General features: G+C 36.4%; 2 protein-coding genes and 1 long non-coding RNA gene across 4 annotated transcripts in view; 1 reads left to right on the top strand and 2 right to left on the bottom strand.

The window, feature by feature from the left end:
- Positions 1-14,527, top strand: part of LOC113522819 (uncharacterized) — a 37,169-nt gene extending 22,642 nt beyond the window's left edge. The window contains exons 2-7 of one of the 2 annotated variants that reach the window (XM_052899542.1): positions 715-858; positions 1,928-2,089; positions 2,440-2,616; positions 3,343-3,489; positions 7,584-7,810; positions 9,156-14,527. In XM_052899542.1, coding sequence (XP_052755502.1) covers positions 715-858; positions 1,928-2,089; positions 2,440-2,616; positions 3,343-3,489; positions 7,584-7,810; positions 9,156-9,224 — 926 coding nt within the window. In that variant the 3' untranslated portion in view covers positions 9,225-14,527. Of the gene's footprint in view, positions 1-714; positions 859-1,927; positions 2,090-2,439; positions 2,617-3,342; positions 3,490-7,583; positions 7,829-9,155 lie in introns of both variants that reach the window. The other variant, XM_031911269.2, reaches the window with a different exon arrangement.
- LOC128201734 (uncharacterized) lies at positions 6,384-10,160 on the bottom strand. Its single transcript, XR_008253412.1, has 2 exons — positions 10,023-10,160; positions 6,384-7,808 (listed from the first exon to the last, which is right to left on the bottom strand). It is a non-coding gene; the product is annotated as an uncharacterized LOC128201734 (long non-coding RNA).
- A 3,967-nt stretch (positions 14,528-18,494) lies between the features above and the next one.
- On the bottom strand, positions 18,495-24,506 carry LOC113522937 (heat shock 70 kDa protein cognate 4). The gene is made up of 3 exons (XM_026908795.3): positions 24,350-24,506; positions 23,100-23,307; positions 18,495-20,352 (listed from the first exon to the last, which is right to left on the bottom strand). The coding sequence occupies exons 2-3, from the start codon at positions 23,305-23,307 to the stop codon at positions 18,599-18,601; spliced, it is 1,962 nt and encodes a 653-aa protein (XP_026764596.1). The 5' UTR covers positions 24,350-24,506; the 3' UTR covers positions 18,495-18,598.
- Positions 24,507-26,138: the final 1,632 nt, after the last annotated feature.

Genomic DNA, 26,138 nt, shown 5'->3' with positions numbered 1-26,138 from the left:
AAGAAATGATATAAAAGGCGGCCTTATCGCTAAGCAATCTCTTCCAGACAACCTTTGGGTAGAGAACATTGAGAAAAGAAAGAAAAACAAAGGGTAGGTGGCGCACTATTATATATAAACAAATATATACAAAGATAAATACATATATATATATATATATATATATATATATATATATATATATATATATATATATATATATATATATATATATATATATATATACATACATAAACATACACAAAGTTAAAAGTACACATACGACAGGAGAGACACTGGAAGATGAAAATAGATCATGGGAAAATAGATACTTACTTAATTATATAAAAGTACACGGTAAAACTAACCAATAGTTTATGTTTATCTTACATCTACATTATGTATAAGCATGTTATGACTATGTAATAAATAAATAAATTTATTTATTTCACACCATAAACAATTAAATAAATTTAATAAGATTTCTTCAAACCGGAATAAAATTTGTATGAAACCAACAAACTAAGAAAACGGCCCTGAACCACTTACACCAGTACATATATAATCTGTTGATATCCAATAATAGGACAAATAGAAAATCAATTAATTGATGAAATGTTTCGTTTTACTACCAGTTCCATTAGGAGACTGTTTCTGGGATAAACACAACAAAACTTGTAAACTCTATTGAAACTTCTAGGCTCTCTCTCCTAAAATGTGACAATTTATTTCCAGAGAAGGGCATGTACCTGGGCTCGCCGTGCGAGGTCACATGCAACCCTAAGTTGGTGCACGTGTACTGCGAGCCGACCACCCAGTCGTGCCAATGCGACACCAAGCACCCAGTCGCACTCGGAGTCAACAAAGGCTGTGCTAAACGTGAGTACTTATCTTGGTCATAGATGGGTGACCAGAAGAGCCGTACCCAACTCAGAATCATTTAATACCCAGGTTCCAAGCGAAGCTTCTCAATGACATGTTTTAAAGTACATATACGCCTTTTTAAAAGGCGTATATGCAGGCAGCCCAGAAAATAACCTTAAATACGCCAATAGTACCTGCAGGCAGAGAGAAGACAATAATAATAATAATCAGGGAGTTTATCCTAATACACTTGAAGATCACGTACAATGCGATTTCACAGCAATTTTCTCCCGCAAACACTCAGGCTGTGGAATGAGCTCCTTGCCGAGATTTCCCTAAAGACTACAATATGAGGTTCTTCAAAAAGGTTAGGTATATTAAGATTTCTTCAGAGTCGGCTACATGCACGTGACATCCCTACTGTTGCAGGCGTCCATAGGCTTCAGTGACTGTTTATCATTATGCATAATTGCCACTTTCGTGGTATAAAAAAATTTGCCTCTCAAGTCCTCTTAGTCAAGTCGTAAACGAATCTGTTGGTACTTAAAGATACTTTATTTTTTATTCAGATTTTCATTAGAGCAGTTTTTGTTGTCGTATGTGAAAAAAAAGTAATGTGAATGTTGCTATCTCGTTCCATCTCATACATACTGCAATGAAAAGGCTGTCTATAGCTTCTCTTAAGTTAGTTTATCTTACGTTTAGGAAGGCTCTTTGTGTCTAAACGCTAAAACTCATTTTTAACCTTACGAACCATTAAGGTTGGTAGGGTAAGGAGAGCAAGAACTACTGAGCAAAGATCTCTACTCACAAAAGAAGGATTCAAGGCTTCTAGCTTGTTATTAGTACACTGGCCAGATGGTTTAGTATGGGGTGGTATTTCGAGTATTCCTTCACTTGCATTGGAGTACTGTGCTTTGTTTCCATAATAGCCTTTAAGACATTCTCGAAATGACAGTCATATATGATCTGTGGTAGGAACACCTTGTCTTAATTTTCTATCTTACGATGCACTTTCTATATCTTGTGCTAACTTATTTTCTTAGTTATGCCATAGCTTAAAAAAGATTTCTTCTAAACACAGCCAAGAAACTCGGGGAGCAGTGCTTCTATCGTCAGACATGTCGCGCGTTCGACGCACACGCATCGTGTGTGCAGGTCAACCACAACGCGTACTGCCAGTGCGACCCTGGCTACCACAGCACCACCCACTCTAGACCCACACAGAGGGTCTTCTGCACTGAAGGTAAGATATGGAATACGTATCTACCTCCATTTCTACATTATTTGCCAATTCTGCCTCCAATCAGCTAACTGTAATCTGATTTGAAGGGTAAAATTCAATATGATTCCTACGGCTACTTTCTGCTATCGAACAGCTCGCCATCGACAAGGAGTTCACCCTCATACCTTAGAGCCTAAATGGTAGAGTACAACGCAGTTTCAGAGATGTTTCCTCCCACGTACGTAGGTTATGGAATGAGCTCCCTGTTGAAGTTTTTCCAAGAGACTACAGCAGGGGGTTCTTCAACAAAGGGGTAAAGATCAAAACTAATAGAATCGTTCTCACTAATAAATAAATCCACCTGTTTCCAGATCTGGTGCTGCTGACAGCGGACATGCCGACGCTGCTGGGCGTGGCGTCGGGCATCTTCGTGCTAGCTGGGCTGCTCTGCATGGTGCTGCACCTGTACACCAGGGCGCGGTTCCATCCCACGCATCTAGCTGATGCCAGACTTACGCCACCGTGTTTGTACTCGCTCAACGACACAGGCAAGTTTATTAAATACCACATGAATAAACTTACATTTGTATGATAAGATAATAATCACCAAAATTGAAACAAACCTGATGACCTACTTCATGGAAAAATGGTCCCGGCATAGAATGGGCCACCCCTTTCTTTCCCGTGGGTTAAAGGTGACTAAGGAAACTTAATAATCGAGGAATGAGCAGCAGTGTCCCTCTTAAAACTTTATCAAAGCTTAACTGTGGTTGCCAATTCGCCTGCCAAGAGTGGCAACTACTGATAAAACCCTCCAATAAGTGAAGGCCTATCTTCAGCAGTGGACATGAACAACACATTGCATATGATGCTCATAGTACTCCTCATACTTTGATAATCTAACATATTTGGATTACTTTACTATCACCCTTTTGTAAATTAAACATGTGGATGATAATTTTGAACTAGTCTCCATATTATTGGGCATGTAGCACTCATAATGATAAACCGTACGTCAGATACCAATTCCATCTACACTCCTCTAGAAATCTGGCAAACGAATATACCAATTCGATACGTTTCCACTATCGAATGTATAAGATAAAATAAGACGACAAATTCCATCATCTGGTTCTTTTCATGTGTAAGCTGAGGAAATTAAATCTACTGATAGATTCCTATCAGCTCAGCATCAGAACTCGTTACCTTCCAAAGTCTTGTATCAAACAAGACTCCTAAAAGATTGTTATAGAATGAAAGTTTTAATTGTGCAGGGGGCACAGTGAGCGGGACGCGCGCGTCGTCCCGCGCGTCGTCCCGCAGCGGCTGCACGAGCGGCACGCTGGAGCTGGAGTCGTCGGCGTCGCGCCGGGCGTCGCGGCGCGGCGGCGGCGGCGTGCCGGTGTCGGCGTCGCGCGCAGGTGCGGCGCGCACCGCGGCCATCTTGCTAATCTCGCGCCACCTGAAGGCCGTAAGGCGGGACGGCGGCGCGCACCCGCCTAAGTGCGCCGCCAAAGGTGATCTGGATAATGTATGCAGCGCGCGGTCCCATTTCTGCACGTCTCGGTGTTCGGGCGTCGGTGGACGACGCGGCCTCCTACAACGCCCACCTATCCGTTCTATCCCATCCCTCACCTTCCTGATTAAATTTGTCATAACGGTTAAGCTGTCCTCGAAGATGCTGTTACAATTTAAATGTCAAAGAAGACTTTCTTCTTATATTACTTTGTACATGTTAATCACAAATGGTACTTGTTAGAACTGACATCGCAACGAGAACTCAGATACTTTCGATCGTAATGAAGGACGTGACCTCAATAGTGGGACGTTGGGCATTGGAGGATGTCCGCGCGAGCGCATGAGACGTACCGACGACGCCCGTGTCCGTTAGATGTTGCGTTTCGGTGTTAGCGGCCACGGACAGGCGCTAGTCTGCGACTGCTCGACCACGATGCGATGTTGAACCAAATATGCTGGATTGTCCCGATTCAAGTCTGCCATTTAAGCTGTTTTTGTTTTCTGATTCTCATACGGAAAGCATTTCATCTCACATCTACTCCCATTATCAATTTTAAAGACCTCTGAGCCATTTCCTTTATATCACTGTCCACAATCTCCACAGAAATAACATTACATTTACGAGCTATCATTTATCAGCCTTATTATCAGCTGATTATAAATAAGTAACTGATATAGTTATCAGTTATATTCAACCTATATCCTTAACCAAATACCTAAATATATTTCTATTGAATAAGAAACAGATGGTCAAAATATGCCAATGCAATTTAAAAGTCCTAACTTTCTATCGCAGAACATTCTATGCAAATACTATTTATGCATTATTAGTCACTATAGTATACTTATTTCTGTGTAGATTTGATGATGGCAGAATTTTTTCATAATAACACCTTAAAAAAGACTTTGTTCTCCATTATCTAAACAAAATCTATCAACGCAAGCCGTAAAATTCTCATTTGTTTTTACAAGCAACTATGACCTTCTCGGACAAGTCACGTAACTCCTCAAAAATAAATCCAATTGAACTTTTTATTTACTTTTAATATTTACATTTCATTGTACCACATTCATGTTTCTTTTCTCTAGACCTGAAACCTGGCATATTTGGGATACATCAGCGTAAAACCTGACAGTTTTGGTGGTATTCTCTCGTAAGTACGCTTGATGTGTGAGGCTTTTCTCGTGGCATTGGCACTTCTTTGTCAAGGAACCTTTGAGCTGTTGGATACGTGAGTCGCTTCGGTGTGGTGTCAGTCGTATGATGAAGTGCAATCTTCGCGCGGCGCGAGCAAGATGGCCATGGTCCTTCCCTTCTCTCTCTCTTACACAGTCTATTAGTAAATGTTACGAAACTAGTCAAGGTAGCCTTAGCCTGGCTGACTGTCATAATGCCATACGGCATAAACAAATGCCTGGACATTATGAGGTCTGTACAAACAATTTTTAAATTGTTCACTCCACATTCCAGTACACATGGCATAGTACCAATCAATAAGACAAGCAGATAAATGAAAATTATTAAACATTTTAGAGTGTAACTTATTGATAAAAATTTTTGGTTCTGTCTTCAAACTTGCATTTGCAATCACAGAGAGGTTTGTTCTGTGAAAACTACAGCGTAGAAATTATTATTGTTTGTTTCAAATGAACTCAATCAAAATCTAAACATACGAATAATTGACCCGTCCATAAGACAGTCTGCGGATGTCCAATAAAAGTACCAATCAATAATCGATTGATTGGTTGGATATTTCGATTTAGTGTTTCTGTGATCATTTTAACAATACTTAATAATTTTTTCATTGAGTTCTGTTGAAACAAACTATAAGGATATATTAATATACGAGCAAAACCCTCCAAAGAGTCTAAATTTCAACTGTACTCCTTGAGATAACTTATTCAGTTTTATAAATACCTAGTATTGCAGTATTTCAGCTTGATACACCCGTCTAATCATGACAGTCAAAATTAGTATGTTTAAGAAGAATAGATACTGAGCAAACCTAATTAACAACTACAGCTCTGTCCTAATAGGATTAACCATTTTTTTACAAAACATTTACTCCAAAAAGTTTGAACTGTAGATACTTGAAGAAAATTTACCCATACCGAGTACATTTTAACATCTTAGTGTTTATCAGAAATATTTTAAGATTATGAGCGATAACAATCCAAGATAACTATTTAATTTTATTCGTAACATATACATGACATATTAATAATATCCCAAATATTACACCAGTATTATTATATCTTATAAAAATTGAATTAAACTAATTACATCTAAAATTAATCCAGATTATTAACTTTACATTGACCTTAATTAATCTCTGTCAAATGAATTACATTTTACATGAGATAAACGAAGGCCAGTACATGATAACAAGCTCAGTCCTGCTGCTATAGTTTTCACAGAGGAATCTTCAGTAACAATGGCCAAGGCTTCAATTTCATGGTTTCAGCACGTACGCTTCACGCTTCTCGTCAGTCTGTCCACCTAGCAATGGCTATGCATGGAAACACAGAAGTAAATGAGGGTTTCGTAAAACACCAAAATTACATTTTATCTTCTTTTATTTTATATGCACGTGACATCCCTTGTGTTGCAGGCGTTCATAGGCTACAGTGACCGTTTACCATCAGACGGGCTGAATGCTTGTTTGCCTACTTTGCGGTATAAAAAAATATTCTCTTGAATGAGAACATATGGTTATTTGAAAAGTACAAAATTATAAACAGTTTTATAAAAATCCAGACCTAAATTAGGCCAAGCGGTTGTGGTAATAAAATTCAATTTCGCGTGTTCTTCGTTACTTTACTTCTTCTCCATTCAGTACATCTATTTGCTATCTCTCCAAAATGTACCTAATTTTAATGTATATAAATTCCTGGCATTGACATTGACAGAATGCTTTTAAATCGGCTTACAAAAGTTTGGAGCTTGAAAAAGAAAATGGGATATTTTGTTTCTTACGAAGAATTAAAATCACTATGTAAAAATATTCTAATAAATATGCGAACAGTAAAAACATATCTTCTCCTTTGACTAAGTAGACACCAAAAAAAGAAAGGTATAATAGTAACCGGTCGATAATTTGACACCACGCCGGCATACACAGACCACCAGTGTATGCCGGCTCAAAAACCCAGCGACCCGGAGGTAGTTGCCTCTGGAGATGCAGCCGGGGTAGAAGGGTTTACCCCGAGGCCCCTACCTCGCCCGCCTACACAACAAGGCGGGCAAGAAGACTTGTGATGATGATGATAATTTGGAAAATTCTCATATTTTAGGTACATAACACTAAACCACATTACCAAGTTAAACAATGTGATTACAATAAATAGAATATTATATATAATAAAGATATCAGAATATTCTTCAATATGAATACGTTAAGACCTTCCTTTATTTCTGTGCGTATTGTGAGCGTTATCTATATCGTCATAGTCGTAGAATACCGACGGATCTTTATATGTTATCTTTGTCAGATCCGTCAGTATTCTACGACTATGATGATATATTACTTTGGAGTTGACATAACCAAACTTTACCACTGTAATATCTCCATAACTTTCATATATTGTACATACTATCTGAACCTATCGTTTGGAGTGTAATTTGGAAAATATTTTATATTTTAATTCACTCGTATGTTTTTGCCTTAGACATTATCGATTTAAGAAAAAACTATTGGATATACATATCAGTGCTTTAATTTCTTTATCACACAAAACGAACATGCATCCATTTACACAAATAACTTTTAACTGCTGCTTACTTTTAAAATTATAACTTGCGCTTGGCAGTTTACATTATTATTTATCACATAAAATAACAAATTTCTATTTAATTATAAGATTAAAATCATCACAATAATAGTTGCTCACTTTGCCAAAGAAAAATTGTTCTTCAAGTTATCAAGCTTATACATACATATATTCGCGAATAGTCCAAGAATCTTCTATGTAAACGTAAAACTGATCTCCTCCGCAGGTTCGCGACGTCCAAGTCTAAGTTCTGTGCAAAGCAGCTCGTCTTCTATCAGGAGTTACAGTGCCAGAAGGTGGGAAAAGGAGAGAGAACAAAAAGAAAGACGGCAAATGAGCATGCGGCTCGCTCAATTGCACGACAAGATGGCGGCTGGGCGGGAAATTCCGAAGCACGCGCCGACGCCGTCGCCCCGCTCGCCAAATAACTCCACAGATGGGCTGCTACCAGCTGTATGTGAAATTAGAGAAGTACGGTTATCACCATCCCTATCCTTCACAGTAGTTATTAGCAGGACCGACCTTAGTTTGCCTCAGGCCCCTAAGAATGTTTTTGACAGTACCCCAATGGTAAAAAAAGGTATTCCTATACCGAATGAGTGGACAGGAACAACTTCTCTTAGTAACATAAATTCACCCCTGTGTCAAAAGCATCAAATTCGACGATCATGCATTAGTATGCATGACTCCTGTGTTGGTTCCACAGAAAATCAGCGTTTAGGCGTTACATATGAATGCCTAGGCATTCATACTTAGCTGATTGGTGACATATTTGGTCGCATTATTCCTAATCAGGTATAAGTTTATTTTAGTATTTTCTTTTTCCTTAAATTTATAATTATTTATGATTTTATTGTAACTGTTATTAATAAGCGCCAAATTAAATTTTTTCTTTCTTTCTAACTTACCCAAGTCGATTAAGAAAGTGACCTCGTATTTCTAGATTCACGACACATCTAAACATAGATTAGATACCTAATAGCATTATTATATCTTTCCACCAACTGACACGAATACCACGATCATCAAGCAAACTTATTACATCACACAGTAGATAAAGTATATAGTCATAGTCCAATTTATCAAGACTCAAATATAATATAAAATCATCATTATTTTTATTAAAATAATTAAAATATTTTCAATTAACTTTATTAACAACTAATAATACAAAACAAGGAAAGTTTATGGTCGAAAGATGAACAACAGTGTACAGTTAAAACAAAACATAACTGCGGTTGCCAACCCGCCTGCTAAGAGTGGCAACTACTGGCAAAAGTCCCCTTATGGCCTAGGTTCAACAGTGGACAGTTAACGGTTGATATAATAATAATAATCATGGATAGGACAGTTCTTGCGAACAAACCTGATATCGTGGTGATGGATCGGGCACTCTGGAGAGTGTTTTGGTGGATGTCACCATACCGCATGACGAGAACCTCGTGAAAGCTTTTATATACACGGTACATTTTAAACCATGGTGACTTCAAGAACACACGGAAAGCGACCTTTTGATATATGGCTAGCAATAACTCCGCCAAATCCTAATACTGTATCCCGGGGAAAGGAATTGTTAGTAATGAGGTCTAATAGCTCCATTGCCAGTAATATACCCTCTCAAGTCGGGCTCTCTGGACAACTGGCTAAACTGCATTTATTCTCACCTATCATCTTCCACTGGTGCTCCGCCATTATATACCGATAGCGCGGGCGGAGTTATCCCCTGTCCACCGCTCCCCTGTAATATACTGTTACTTGATATGATTGTAGTTTATATATTTTTTTTTAACAATTCCAGCTCGTATCGAACCCAGAGCAACAGCTGCAGGGCGTGGACGGCCCATGTTCTAGCTCGTCCCTTTACTGACAACACGCTCACCCGAAGACGCGTCGGTCACTGGACTCGCTTGCCTCGGATGGTGCACCAACCATCGCCTGGATGTAGACTGAATGGATCTAATCCCTCTAGATGGAGTGCCCCTTAACAAACGCTTCGGCAGACAACTCAACGTTTATTTTAAAAATTGGCACGCTTTTACAATTGCATTAATTTTGCAATTGGTGGCTCTCATATTGTCAATATTGTACTTTAAATCCCTTATTCATAAATTAAGACCTTATAAACACCTATTTAAAATGTATGATTTCCTTTAAATTGAAAATGTAACTCAAAAAAACAAAACAAAACACTTCAATAGTTAAATATTGAACCTGTTTGACTATTTATAGGGGATCAAATTGTTCTACACACGAAATTGAATATTTGAACAACGTATAAAAAAAGGCATCAGCAAAAAATTGGCTCAGCATTTTTTGACTGGCAGTTTTTTACAATCGACGCTCCATCTAAATGAATACGATCTAACCCGACCGTCTGGACTTTCGTGATGCGAAATCGCATCTCATTTTAGGACTACCCAAGTGCGTTAGTGTACTTATAGTGTTTGGACCATCGAAGTGATCTTCGAAACGACGTGTCTTAAAACTGTTGTAAGTGCGAATTTTGAACCCCCATATAGAAACTCCATAATGATGAACAATTACATAGAATAGTTTGACAAGTCCCACTGACTTAGATTGAGCGCTTCGTGCTTTTAGGCGTATAATTATAAAATTTATTAAAAACTAGCAACTAATAAGAGAATGTTAAAGTATGTTTCAATACCTTTGGCGTTGACATTGGTGTTTGGAAAGTGACAGCTCTCAGTTTTTGCCTAATTAGAATTCAAGATAAATTCTTTGCTTGAAACGGAACGTCTTCAAGGAACCGTTTAGCTTCAAATGAATTGAAATTATTTTCTAAGTTAAAATTATAAAATAGATATGTTTTTATAAATCAACATTTATTACTGGTTGTATTAATGGTGAATGTATTAAATTATTTATAACAATATGTCATACATAATAATAATATTTATCTTTTACCCTTTGGTATTTTCCTTGGTTGGTTTATACCAAAAAACATTTATGTTCTTTTTCCGGTTTCTCGCATGACATTACGATTGAAAATTGTTGCTTTTTGAAGACTAGGCAGCATGGTCTCCGACCTTAGCCTGTTCCAAACGGAACAAACGTACTAAAAAAAAAAAAAAAAAATGAAAATTGTTGTTACTTATTATTGTAAGAGATATTTATTAAGCATGTACGAAAATAATTATAATATATGTATACACGGACGCAAATATATTTTGTCGATATTGATTTAATTAATTAGATATTGATAAAACTTATACTATATAATGTGAAATGAGATTTGGAAGACACTCTTATCCTGGAAAGAACACTTTTGGGAAACTTTGACTTTTTGATTGCATTGCATTATCAAATTTGCTTTTTAGATCTCACTTGTTCTTAAATATTCGAATAATATTGTATGATAAGAATAAGAGTGTCGTCCAAACATAAATGAAATTATTAATATTCGTTGAAAATTTTAAAGTATATTATTTAATATGTTTAAGTAAACTACAAAATATTTGATCTTCAAACAATAGATAGGCATTTAGGCTGGCATTGACATTTACATTGTACATGTATGTAAGGAGAAAAATTGACAGTTGCAATGGGCGTTTTTGTAATTTACCATAGCACGGCAAAATATCGTATTATATTACCGTCACAATATAAAACACTACACAATTTTATGCAAAAATTTGACCTTTGCCTTATCTGACATCCATAGACAAATTTCTAACGACGAAAAAAAAAACAAAGATCAATTTAACGTAATCCTTTTTTGGTCCTATAGTACCTCTCTTATACTTCGGCGTACCTTTTTAACCACAGCGTCTCTTGTGAACCTTGGCGCCCCCTTTTAGATCTCGGCACCCCTGAACCTGCCCCTAAGACCCGTAATGAGCTTGACGATATGATAAACGTGCACGGAAATATAAAAAATCTACCTACTTATAAATTATAATAGCGCCCATTATCATAATATTATTCATTGTTGTCTATGATAACTGTACCATAGACATCTTTCAATTTGTTTACAGATGGAACCCAAATCTAATTTCTGTATATAAATAAAAAATAATTAACTTTTTTTAAATTTACGTTACGAAGTCTAGATAAAAGTTCAACCCGTAAACATTCAATTTAAAAGACGATTGAAAAATTAATTAAATGGTAACCTGAATAATTTCCATTACCTTGACACGCCAAAACTACAAAAACTGTCGTATTTAGCCACGACAGCGACCTCGGCCCGATGAATTGTGTTGGTGTCGTGCGCAATATCTAGACAGAAGCTCCAGTTCAAATTAATAGACTTGTCAAGCCGACAGTTGGGGAGTATTAATAAAATGCAGTATTTATTTATAAGAAACAGCTTGTTATGCTGTCGCCGCATATTTCAAGAAACACACTATAGATATAATAAGCATACATTTTAAATATAAAATAAAATGCGACCTGACAGTCACCTTGACTCTTGTGTATAGAATATTGAAGTAGAGTAGGTCCTTGAAACAAATTCAATCTAAAGAAATATTAGCAATATAATTTACAGTTTTCCAATGGACACGTGTAGTGTAGTAGTGCGAAGTAAAAAAGGGACGGGTGTGCCCCGAACTGTCATATAATCGTTCGGGACTTGCCAAATGGTTGACGCACGAAATTTTACTTTAGAACAAAGGCGTTGGGAAGCTGTTGTTCCTTATGTTGTAGTATTATATAGATCATATACATGTAGACAAAGTACCTCCCAACTAAAGTAGCCTTTTATTGAAAACGAAGCGCTTTTAAAATTCTATACCTACGTCTTATAACTAACTAATAGCTTCACACAAACTATAATTTGTTTTATTTATATTTATTTTATTTCACTTTCAAACTTTCGTGTACCATAACCCACCACGAGAGATTTGAACATGCAACATAAGAAACGTGCTTTGGGACTTTTTCTTACTTGATATTCCATCTAGATTTATATGATCTATATCAAATGCAAAAACAATCCTTATGTACCTATTCTAAATCATAATGTAAAAGTATGGCAGTAAAACTAATATATATGAATACAAGGTTGATAGATGTATAAACACAATAATTAAGTGTTTATTTATGAAGGAAGTGAAGTCTGATATGGTGTTAAATAGTTCATTATTAAGAGTAATTCCTGGGAATGATAACCTCGCCTGCGCTTTGGTTTATCCTGATTAATTCCTGGGAGTAATATAGTAACATAGAGTATAGAAAGCAAACTAGAACTATGTATATTTGTACAATTAAAACCCCTAAACTAAGGTGTTTGGCAAAGAATAAATAAAAAAGGAATTACTTTTCATTTCTAATTAAGCAATTTATAAAACAATCAGAAAACATAGGCTAACAAAACTGTAGGAAAAATTAGAATTAACTGTTATTATGGTAAAATCTAGAATAATAACATCTGTTCAGATGGAGTACCTCACTACAAACAGCTCGCCAAATTAATCTATTTTTTATGTATATATTTTATGTATATTTATATCAGATATCACACGTTATACGATTCGTCTGTATATGTTTGAATATAAAAACCAAAATGTTTACAATTATTACTTAAAATATCGAAAGGTGGCGCGTTTATATTAGAACTAAAAATCAGCCAATCAACCAACAGTTGACCGACTGTTTTTAGAGCGTTTTCGACACTTAACGCTCCATCTAGAAATGTTATAATCTAGGCAAATTACATTAACACAGATGTTTGTAGAGTCTTTATTTATTTATTAATTTAAAATAGGTACACCAACAGTAATATATATTATACATAAATTAATTTTTTTTGTGCATTGTACTGATATGTAAACCTATAGTTTCTTTTGCAATATGCGACGATGGCGGGACCTTAGTTTGTGCCAAATCGGGATACGAGAATTAAATCTAGACATGGTATTCAATGTTATTATGTACATCTATATATAGGCACGTACTTGCATTTCTACGTGGCAGATGGTAACGTGGCCTTTGACTATATACGGACATAGAGTTGAGAAGTAAAATAAAATGCATTGCACTAAATAATATTTTATAATTAGTAACGCATAGTAGCTTTTTAATTGTTTTACCATTTAAATACCCTTAATGTTTTACCAGAGGGAGATTTTGTACAAAAGTCGTTTGCTTGAGCACCTCTGTCCCATTCGTGTTTCTACCGTGAAGCGGTTGTGTTTGCATGGCTGTGTTTCGGTTTAAAGGGATATGGCAGTGAGTTTACAGGCTACAAAGGAATAACACTTGAGTCCTCAGGGATGGCAACGCATGAGGGGTATCATGGGCGAAACTGTATACTCTGTTATGTCCATGGTACTGCTCATGTCTATAGGCGACGGTTACCACTTTCCATCAGGTGAGCCGTCAGCTTGTTTGCCATTGTAAGTTGCATAAAATAAAAATAATATTAACTAATGTTAAAAAATAGTTACAGTATACAGGGTCTCATACAGGGCCACGACCCAGTTGACCCTTTATGATTAGACACGAATAAACTTAAACAAGTACATTACTTATATGAGCACAATTGTATATCAATGGGACAGAGGTACCATCAAGCAATCGACTTTTGCACAAAGTCTCCCTCTGGTTGCCTTCTTTGTTATAAAAAAAAGTCTATTTAAAACTTTAAATATTGCCAAATAAAAATGACGACCTGAAACTATTAATTATTTAATATTTCCCTCTTGACATAAGATTAAATTAATAATTACATTCTTTAATCCTAAATTTACTGTCTACTAAAATAAATCCACGAAAACAAATAACATTGAAAAACTGTACACTTCTTAACTAATTGCTGAATTATAAAATTTTGTATCCCGATTTGACAAAACCAACATTCTAACTAGAGTTAGCGTAAATTAGTGGATTAAGTATTAGATTGAAGCGAATGAGATGTGGCGCAAGCCAGGCCTTACTGATCAGGGATGTCGCAAAGTTTAACGTATGTACCCGTAGCGTAAACGTTAGTTTAATCATTTTGTACTCGTGTAATGTAAATATATCAATAAAAAAACAATGATTATGACCTAAGTCTAGCATCTGCTTGCCGACGATCGTTAACTGTAATCTATTAAGATTCGTAATATGTAATCGTGATAATAAATGTAGGGTATACCTTTAAATTTAAAATGTCCCGTTGTTTTGTAATAGCACAAACTGCGATTAAATAAAGTGATTCGAAAGTTGTTTAATTGTGTTAAATTGCTGTTTGCATTGTCGAAATAAAATATCGGAAAAAAAAACTATTTTGTTCGTTTCATAATTCTTTTTTATAATTGCGTACCACTGCGAAGGGAATACAAGCTGACAACCCTACGATATAAGTGGTAATCGTGGTTTGTAGATAAAAAAAAATTGCATTGTGGTCCTGGCTTTTTTTTATTTTTAATGAATGATTATGGAATGGTAGCCCCGCCTACGCTTTCAGTATACACCGGTTTTTTTTTATGGGTGAAAATGGTATGGTAACCCCGCCTGCGCTAACAGGATACGCTAGCGGAGCACCAGTGAAGGGTGATAGATGAGAATGAAAATTGGCCAGTTAGCCCATCATGATGAATTCATCAGGAATTAACCATGATAGTTTACAGGGAGAACCGCGAGGAGGTCGACCTGGTTGGAATATACATAGCAATGGGATTCTCGGTCTCCATTACTAATAATCCCTTTCCCCTCGGTATACACCGGTTGGGCACCAGTGAGGGATGATAGATGAGGATGAAAGAGCAGGTCAGTTAGCCCCGTCGTGATAAATATACCTGGAATTCAGCACAATGGTTTCCAGGGGGGACCACATCATCATTTCAGCCATTATCCGTCCACTGCTGGACATAAGCCTCCCCCATAGACTGCCATAAAGAACGGTCCTGAGCCACCTGCATCCACTGACTCCCTGCAACGCATTTCAGGTTGTCATTCCATCTAGTGGGGGGTCGTCCTATATTGTATTTGCCCATACGGGGTCGCCACTCAAGGACCTTTCTTCCCCATCGGTTATCGGTTCTTCGAGCTATGTGACCAGCTCATTGCCACTTCTACTTGCTTATCCTGGGGTTATGTCGGTTGCGTTATTTCTTTTGCGGATATCCTCGTTTCGGATTCTATCACGCCAAGAGACTCCGAGCATAGCCCTCTCCATAGCCCGCTGAGTAACTTGTAGCTTTTGCATACGGGCCATGGACCATGCACCATAGGACCATGGTTCGGTTCCATAAGTTATCACTGGCAACACTATGCTATGTAATACTTATACAATATTGTTATTGTAGCTTGAAATACAATATCTTACAAAGATTACTAGAATCAACTGTAATCCAATATGATACGTACCTATCGTATCAAATCGCGTCCAAGTATTTATAAATGTTACACTTTTATAGTAAGGCATAAAATAGCTGACATATGCTTTTTTTATGGCTGAAAATGGTATGGTAATCCCACCTGCGCTAACGGGATACGCTTGGCGGAGCACCAGTGAAGGGTGATCGATGAGAATGAAAACAGGCCAGTTAGCCCATCATGACGAAAATCTGTATTTATTCAATGTATTCTCTTAGCAAACTATTAAAATATTTGGTATCGTAATGATAGCAATTATTGTGGTTAGGTTTTTTTTTTCAATTAATGATAATGGCATGGTAACCCCGCCTGCGCTAACGATATACGCTGGCAGGGCATCTGTGATAGATAGGTGAGAATGAAAACAGCTCAATTAGCCCATCGTGATAAATACACTTGGAACTCAGCACGATGGTTTCCAGGGGCGACCACGTGGAGGTCGATCTGACAGGGTACATTGCTAGCAATGGGACTGGTAGTACAATGCTTTCCCCCCGCTGTACCAATATTACCTATGTCTACAGTACAACAAATGTACCTTTTATAAGATAAAAGATAACACTGAATAGCTATTTTTTTGCCATTTCCATCGTGTTCTAGATATAGTTTTAAATTTTGTGGTAATAATAATGTTATCTTTGACCGTTTCCGACACATTGATAACAGAATTACGTACCTACTATATGAATTACTAGGTATTTTTTTTATACAACTTAGAATGGCAAACAAACTGACGGCCCACCTGATGGAAAGTGGTAATCGTCGCCTATAGACATGAGCAGTACCATGGACATAACAGAGTATACTGTTTCGCCCATGATACCCCCTATGCGTTGCCATTCCTGAGGACTCAGGTGTTATTCCTCTGTACCCAGTAAATTCACGCCATATCCCACCGTTCAAACAGAAACACAGCCATGCAAACACAACTGCTTCACGGTTGAAACACGAATGGGACAGAGGTACACAAGCAATCGACTTTTGTACAAATGATGAATGTATACAAATAGAGTCGAATACCACTGCGATTTATTTATACACACTTCTTTCTAATAATAGACCGCCCCATTCGCAGTCAATTCCCGAACGATCTGTTTAGATATTTTCCACCAGCCTCTAAAATTAAATCCCACGGATACTAAAATAAACTACAGTTGCTCATTGATACAAGAGAATCCTCTAGAGACGTAGAGTACGGTATACAGAGTGTATGCTCTAAATAAAACGAAGGTTTTTTTTTTTTATTAAAGTCAATTAAAACATACGTATTGATTAGCTTTAATAAAATTATTATTAATAATGTGGAAAAAATTATAATAATAAATTTATTTACATTAAATAGGGTAGGTATCGGTGGTTTTATATAGCATGCAAATGTCACATTTTGGTAGATTAATTCATGCATCGACAACTATACTAGATATTTATTTTTTATTTCTTTTTTTTTTTTATTTCATTTACCTATTAAAAGCTTTTATTAAGTAACATTTACGTAATTTAATTTTTTTACTGTAAGTTCCTTTATATCCATAGGAATAAAGAGATTTTTAAAGACATATTAATTTATCTAATAATAAATCTGTAGAGGTCAATTCTGTACATGAAATATATTTCCAAAATAACTATCAGGGGGTGATTAGTGATCGATACTGATGCCAAAAATGAAATCAGTAAAATTTTTGTCTGTCTGTATGTTCGTTATAGAAACAAAAACTACTCGACGGATTTTAACGAAACTTGATACAATTATTCTTCATACTCCTGGGCAAGTTATAGTATACTTTTCATCACGCTACAATCAATAGGAGCAGAGCAGTGAAGGGAAATGTGTCTGTTATATCTAAACCACTGAACCGTGAGAAAGGACATAGGCTACTTATTTTACAAAAAACGACGGAAACGCGGACGAAGTCGCGGGCAACAGCTAGTGTTTAATAAAGGCGATAATAGTTAATAAAGGACTTATTTAAAATTAATGAGTGAATAAGTAGGTAGGTGTACAAATATTAAAAAAAATTTCGGAACTATCATGATGCTAATACTCATTATGATGATAAAATAGACGCAGTTTATAAACAGCTGAGAAAACAAGGCACGGGATACCAGACAGCCTTGAGGGACATTTCAGAATTCAGAATTGACAGATACAGTTTGCATTTTGTAATCTAGGATTCGGAATAACTTTAATAATACAATAAATAAGAAAATTACTATGTCTATGGTTTTTACGCGACGGATATACGTTAGCCTCACCCAAAAACTATAAGGATTCGAATAAAATTTCATATACACACAATATGATGATATGGTCACATTCTAATTTAGCAAATAGGATACTGGTAAATATAGATTAGTTTTAAGGCTGGCCGCTTGCCTGAGATCAAGCCTCTAGGAATTATAATGGGTATATAGTACAATGAAATCTGTATATAAGCAACCTCTCTTCAAGCAATATACTTTTTATATATTTTTTTTCTTATTATATATATTTTTTTTTATTTTATTCTACTCAGCTTAGTAAAAAAAATAAGTAAAAATATTTTCCAGACAAGTATTTTTATACTCCTTTTTCCCTATAAGCAACTTTTTCCATAATATCCCATAAGATTTTTTTTATTGAAATTGGTTCAAATAAGTTGATTATATAAGAGCGTCATTGAACGCTATAAAATAAAAATAGAGAAACAAGTATCTCGCGACTGGAGCTTGTGGCAGTGAGACCTACAAAGGAGTCAATTCCGATCACAAAGTATTCAAAACCAAAGCGTAACAGTACATTTTAAAACTGAAGCGGTTGAAAAGAAAACAAGGCAGGTAAGATTAATGTTTTATTTCAATTAAATTATGAGCGCCAACATCGCAATCATAATCAACGATAGATTCGCGAGGATGGAACGTGAGACGAGTTGTGGAATGTGTTTAGTCGACCTCTTCGATGGTGGGGCCGGCGCCGCCGCCCGCGGCCGCTCCACCCGCGCCGGGAGCTCCGCCGGGGAAGCCGGGCATACCACCAGGCATGCCGCCGGGAGCACCACCAGCGCCCTGGTACAGCTTCGTGATGATTGGGTTGCAAACGCCCTCCAATTCCTTCTGCTTGTGTTCGTACTCCTCCTTGTCAGCCAGCTGGTTCGAGTCCAACCATTTAATAGTATCATTGCACTTATCTAAGATGGTCTGTTTGTCGGAGTCGCTGATCTTGTCCTTCAGCTTCTCGTCCTCCATGGTCGACTTCATGTTGAAGCAGTATGATTCGAGAGCGTTCTTGGACTGGATGGTCTCCTTCTGTTTCTCATCCTCATTCCTGTACTTCTCTGCCTCGTTAACCATGCGCTCGATTTCCTCCTTGGAGAGACGGCCCTTGTCGTTGGTAATGGTGATCTTGTTCTCCTTATTGGTGGACTTCTCTACTGCAGATACATTTAGGATACCGTTGGCATCGATATCGAAGGTGACCTCGATTTGTGGGACGCCGCGGGGCGCGGGTGGAATACCTGTCAGTTCGAATTTACCGAGGAGATTGTTATCCTTGGTCATGGCACGCTCACCCTCAAATACTTGAATGAGCACACCAGGCTGGTTGTCCGAGTAGGTAGTGAAGGTTTGCGTTTGCTTGGTTGGAATGGTTGTGTTACGCTTGATCAGTGTGGTCATGACACCACCAGCTGTCTCAATACCGAGAGATAGAGGAGTCACGTCGAGCAACAGCAAGTCCTGTACCTCCTCAGACTTGTCACCATGTAGAATGGCAGCCTGGACAGCTGCACCATAAGCAACGGCCTCATCGGGGTTGATGGATTTGTTCAGCTCCTTTCCATTGAAGAAGTCTTGAAGGAGCTTCTGTACTTTAGGGATACGGGTGGAACCGCCAACAAGGACAATGTCGTGGATTTGGGACTTGTCCATTTTGGCATCACGAAGGGACTTCTCTACAGGCTCCATGGTGGATCGGAATAGATCCGCGTTCAATTCCTCGAAACGGGCCCTAGTGATTGAGGTATAGAAATCAATACCCTCATACAATGAATCTATTTCAATGCTTGCCTGGGTGGATGAAGAAAGAGTTCTCTTTGCCCTTTCACAAGCTGTCCTTAAACGACGGAGTGCTCTTTTGTTGATGGTAAGGTCCTTCTTGTATTTCCTCTTGAACTCTTGGACGAAATGGTTGACCATTCGGTTGTCGAAGTCCTCTCCTCCCAAGTGCGTGTCACCAGCGGTAGACTTTACTTCGAAGATACCATCCTCGATGGTCAGAATGGATACATCAAAGGTACCGCCGCCAAGATCAAAGATAAGGACATTGCGTTCTCCACTTCCCTTCTTGTCCAGACCGTAAGCAATCGCAGCAGCAGTCGGTTCGTTGATGATTCGGAGAACATTCAAGCCAGAGATGGTACCCGCATCTTTTGTGGCTTGTCTTTGAGAATCGTTGAAGTATGCTGGAACCGTAATTACTGCATTCTGCACAGTTTTACCGAGGTATGCCTCGGCTGTTTCCTTCATTTTTGTAAGCACCATTGAACTCACTTCCTCGGGGAAGAAAGTTTTGTCTTCACCTTTATATGCCACCTTTATCTTTGGTTTGCCTCCATCACTGACGACCTCGAAGGGCCAGTGCTTCATGTCAGCTTGTACAGTAGCATCCTCGAATTTGCGGCCAATGAGTCGCTTAGCGTCTGTAACAAACGAAACGAGATTCATTAACAAATCCGGCAATAAAATCTATTAGATATATTTTTTTATGGTTACTCAGATTATTTTTCTCAATCAATGTGTTCAGAGACTCTAGTCTAGTATATTGGGTTATCATCATGAAAATCACTTAAATTAATATGTAATATTTCAAATTATTATTGGTTCCTATCACATTAGTTGGTTGTTGATAGTTTTATATTTATTACAATACCAGAGGGAGACTACAAAAATTATTTGCTTGTGACTTCTGTCCCATTTGTGTTTCAACCGTAAAGCAGTTGTGTTTGCATGGCTGTATTTCGGTTTGAAGGGTCACCAGAGTCCTCAGGAATGGCAACGCATGGGGGTATCATGGGAGAAACAGTATACTCTGTTATATCCATGTTACTGCTCATGTCTGTAGGCGACGGTTCCCACTTTCCATGAGGTGGGCCATTAGTTGTATAAAAAAAAATTATAATTACATATAGAAATATTAATTATCAATATGCCTGAAAACCAGTCATCGAGTTTTATTTTTGAAACGTCAAATACAAGGAATCTGTACTGTTGTGAATGTGAATGTGAAAGGGACTCCATTTTCCGCACTTAGCCTCTCATTTGGGCCATTGTGCGTATGAGTCGTGGCTAGTGCAGCCAACCTAGCTCCGTCCAGAAGCGCAGAAGCTTTCCTGAACGTTGATGGGCCACAGCCTCACATTCCAGGATTACGTGAGCAGCCGTTTCTTCGGCGTTGAAACAGCCTCGACATAGAGGGCTGTCTGTGGCTCCTATTGTGTATAGATGTTTGTTTAATGGACAATGACCCGTTATTGTCCCTATCATTGTTTGTCTGTTATTTACACACCGCCAAATGAGAGTCCCACTGCTATGGAAAATTATTTATTTTAGACATTCTAAATGATACGTATGTATTATGTACATGAAGTAAACAAAGTAATTTCCTTTCTCCATTAATTAATTATTAAAGAAAGAATAACTAAAATCAGTTCAATAATTTTAATATCTAACCTAGCAATATAGCAACAAAATTTAAACATGAATGAATGTAAACATACATTTCTTAACTGATTTCCTAGTTACGAAACTAGGAAGAATGGAAGAATTAGTCACAGCATCAATGACAGATCAGATGCTTCCTTGCAATGATGACTCATCATGAGTCATTCATTAGCATCAACTAATCATTATCAAAAATGTATAATGAAAAAAAATCCAAAGATTTAAAAACAAAATTGCAATAATTGTGACTATGTTGTAAAACAAATTTTTTGTCACTTATATAAAACTCATAATTGTGCCGTCTGTGTGTACAAGACCTTGTTATTTGTGTTAATGGGTTACAAGGTCCACTACTGAAATCAATAAGTCTGAACATACATGTCTCTTATGGTAGTTACCTTGCCACATAGGTATTTAGTTTCCATTATTTTACAATTATGCTTGCATTATATAATACATATGTATTAAGAGGAATTGAATATAACATAGTAACTGCATTAATAACTTGATTCATAATTCATAACCTGAGGTCACTTGTAAGTTTCTACTTTGTACTCGTTATATACTTTAATTAAAAATGCCTACCAATTAAAATTATCATTTGATACAAATAATTTAGTCTATAGTACAATATACTTAATGACATAATTCATTATGATTTATATAATTAGTAACTTATACATAAATTAAGATCAGAGGTCATTTGTAATAATGACAATTAAAAATCAAGTGCTAATTAGTTACTTGTTTATGCTGGTAGTTAGGTACTATCAGCATAATGAGGGGAAAGGGATAATAATGGCAACTGAGAATCCCATTGTTAGCAATATAGCCAACCAGGTTGACCTCACGGTTCCCCCTGGAAACTATCATTGTTAATTCCCGATGAATTCATCATGATGGGCTATAACTGGCCTGATTTCATTCTCATCTATCACCCTTCACTGGTACTCTGCCAGCGTATCCCATTAGCACAGGCGGGGTTATCATTCCATTTTCACCCATAAAAAAAATTACCATCATACTGATGGGAAAAGGATTGTTAATAATGGGGTAAAATAACCCCATTACTAGCAATATACCACGTGGTTCCCCCTGGAAACAATCATTGTTAATCCTAGTTGAATTTGTCAGGATGGGCTAACAGACCTGCTTTCATCCTCATTTGTCACTTCACACTGGTGCCTCGTCAGTGTATTTTGATAGCACAGGAAGGGTTACCATACCATTATCACCCATTAAAAAAAACTACCAGCATACTAATAATATAACAAACATACCAAATTTTATATGTCAGGTTTTATTGTATTTTAGTGTACATTTTTAAACTAAAGTAGTAGAAACTAAAGTATTATTCATAATGAACAGGAAAATTACAGACACAAAAGGCAAAGACTTGTTTTTTAATATGAAATTAAGCATGTGTTCCAAGTATTTAATGTTGTGACCAATTATGCTTTTTTCATTATTTTGTCATTATAAAAACATTAATACATTATTATTGGTTAGTGGACCAAATGTATGAAGTTGGTAGCTTTCAACATTAGAATACCTTCAACCTCTTGGTACCAGTAAAAAGGTAAACCAATAACCAAAAAATTCCACATATGCATACTCTTTCAGATAAAGAAGAAATAAGCTACTGCTTATCTGAGTCAATCAATAGGTACATCCCGATCATGCAGACGAAGCCGCGGACAAAAACAACTTTAGAATGAGAACTCACCAAAGATTGTGTTGTTGGGGTTCATTGCCACCTGGTTCTTGGCAGCATCCCCAATCAGACGCTCGGTGTCTGTGAAAGCGACATACGAGGGCGTGGTCCTGTTGCCCTGGTCATTGGCGATGATTTCGACCTTGCCGTGCTGGAACACACCCACGCAGGAATACGTGGTGCCCAAATCGATACCTACTGCGGGTGCTTTTGCCGCCATCTAAACAAAAAAAAAATAGCAGTCAATTACCCGAAAATCAGGGCTGTAGAGTTTAGTTACTTTGCCTTCACCTTTGTAATGTTTATTTTTTAATCACAATGTTACTAAAAAAATGGATATCTTGAACAAATTATTATTGAATCACTTTATCAGCATAGACAAATAAAAAAAATCGGTCAATGGATACCCTAAAACCAAAAATCGGTCCTTAATTATTAAAAAAATACCTACAATAAGTACACTACCACAGTAAGCTATTCCTTTTTTATGTGAATTAACAGTCGATTTAAAAGTAGCACAAAACTAAAATTTTTATTGATACTAAAGTCGTAAATCTCAAATTAGTGGGTGAGAAAACTAGAATATAGCAACGAGTTCGTCGCCCGCATACAATGATAACCTAACCTCAATGCCCACTCATTCTACATCCGTTAAGTAGGTACATGGGGAATCCGCCATTTTAAAACCAGAATAGATTATGTGAATTTAAGCGTGGGTCGTTCGCGCCATAAATGTCTAAGTAGAGAATGTAGACGAATGAGTAATAATTGCATAGCTTTGCAGATGGTGCGGGGTGGCGGCGGCGGCCATCATGGAAAAATCAATGAGAATGTTCTCGAATGTGGCACGTGGAATTTTCGCCTTGAATTTCTACGGAAATACAAACTTAAAAATGCAAATAAAATAATATTATTCTAAGAAATATAAATAGACTGTACAGATTTCTGTAGGTTAAGTACAATTCAGTCTACTTCGTACTACCACGTGAAAATTGAAATACAAATTTGACAATAATTCCAAACGCATTTTCAAATAAATATGTACAGGAAGATTTTATGCAATAATTGTCTACTTCCAGACATGACTAAAAAACAATGAATTCGAATGTAACAAAGATCAAAATCAGGCGTGTCACTAATAATAAACTAAAAAGCCCCTTAAAGATATCCACTGACCAAATTTATGGAAACCACGATAAATATAAATACAGGTAATCGAAAACAACAAATTATTAACAAAAAATATAAAAAGAGATACTCACTTTGTCTAATATTTAGCTTCGTTGACTTAAAATAGTAACACTCGGAAAACGTGCGCGATTGACTAATTCTCCGTTAAAACTAAAATGGTGTCGACTCGACGAAGTATAGTTTATATTTCACAGGAAGTGTTTCCGTATAGTGAAGCAAAAAGTTACTCAATAATATTATAAATATTTATGACAAGCACACATGAAGTTTGTAATTGATTTTTATTAATTAAGTACTCATATAGTATTTCATTTTAAGTAAATAAAATAAATAAAAAATTATATGCATATTTGTAGATAAAAATATATTTACAATTAAAAAAAATATTTCTTCGTAGGATTTCTTAATGTAAAAATTAGTTCATCTATTTTATCCACTTTTAGTGCCTTAACAATTCAATGTGTCATTAAATCGATATTTTGAGCCTCACTCATTGAATTTTAAAAAAGTCGACATCTATTTACAACACACACACACACACACATTTTACATACATCTATATAAATTTTTCGAAATATATATCACGAATTATATTCAAAAATAAGAAAATAAATAGTGATGATTCAATAGATTTAGGATAAAAAATAGAAAAGACTTTTTAACACATTGATCTGACTTAATTAGATTATTTTTCATGAATGCACACTATTTATTTTTAAAATAGGCTATTTATTTTTATCCCATTTAATCAACAGCGTCCTTTAATATAGATGAAATTTTACCACGGGCATTTATTACATCGTATTTTTTTAATGGATGATAATAGAATGATAACCTTGCCTGCGATAACGGTATACGCTAGCAAGGTATCTGTAAGGGTAAGGGTCTGATAAGTCAGTTAGCTCATCATGACGAATTCAACGATAAATTAGTCACAATAGTTTCCACGTGGAACCGCGTGGAGGTCGACCTGACAGGGTATACTGATAGCTGTGGAGTCTAACTTTCTCATTACTTACAACCCCTTCCCCCTAATATTGCACTGTTCAGATGCTTCAGTATTATTTAAAAACTAGTTTTTACCCGTGACCCGTCATCCATATTACTAAAATTAATTTAATGGAATAAAATTTATTTTATTCCATTAAATACGCTTTAGCGTAGTCTATCTCAAATAATATATTTATACTAAACTTCATGACGTTTGATAGAGTCACCAAAAGGCCAAGAGACAACAAATAAACAAACTCACTTTCACATTTCAATTATACTAAGGACTTTTCTTTTGTAATTGTGTGTATCGTACTTTGTTTGGAATAGTATTTAATGTTTATCGGGTTTACACCATAATTTTTTTCTTAGTTACACTATTTGTAACTAACATGAAAATAATTTAGCTGGAAACACTTGTAAATAGTATTTTCTGGAATATTCCTGAATGATAAACCAATAACATTCCTTCCCCCCGACGCCGAACATTCTGATTGGCTGAATTAATTGACATGTGCAGTGTCATTGTCAAGTCAATGTAGTTGCAACCAGATTCATGTCACTTTGATTAAAATAACTTTTATATATATTCTATGCAAACAGTTAATTGATACAAAAAATTTCTTTGTAAAAAAACTACTTTTTTTTTGTAATAATTATGGAAATCGATATTTTGATTATCTCTTTGGAGGCAGCTCTCAGACGCTATTTTTCTAAACCTATCTCTAAAAATTAAATTTCAACTTGATATCACAGCGAAATATTTTTTTAAGAACCATTATGAACTAAATTTGTAATAGATTTCAGTCAAAATTATTATGAATTTAATTTATTATTGTCGATAAATCAGTAATTTTGCGAAGTTATTAT

The sequence above is a fragment of the Galleria mellonella genome, unplaced genomic scaffold, assembly GCF_026898425.1.
Source record: "Galleria mellonella isolate WM207_F2 unplaced genomic scaffold, CSIRO_AGI_GalMel_v1 utg574, whole genome shotgun sequence".
NCBI lineage: Eukaryota > Metazoa > Arthropoda > Insecta > Lepidoptera > Pyralidae > Galleria > Galleria mellonella.
The sequence above is the reverse complement of the archived record's forward strand: the minus strand, read 5'-3'. Positions and strand labels throughout refer to the sequence as shown.

Excerpts from the sequence above, each read along its gene's own strand:
- LOC113522937 (XM_026908795.3), bottom strand. The coding sequence starts at position 23,307 with ATGGCGGCAAAAGCACCCGCAGTAGGTATCGATTTGGGCACCACGTAT. Across the intron at positions 20,353-23,099 it reads CCCCAACAACACAATCTTTG|ACGCTAAGCGACTCATTGGC; the intron begins GTGAGTTCTCAT and ends CGTTTGTTACAG.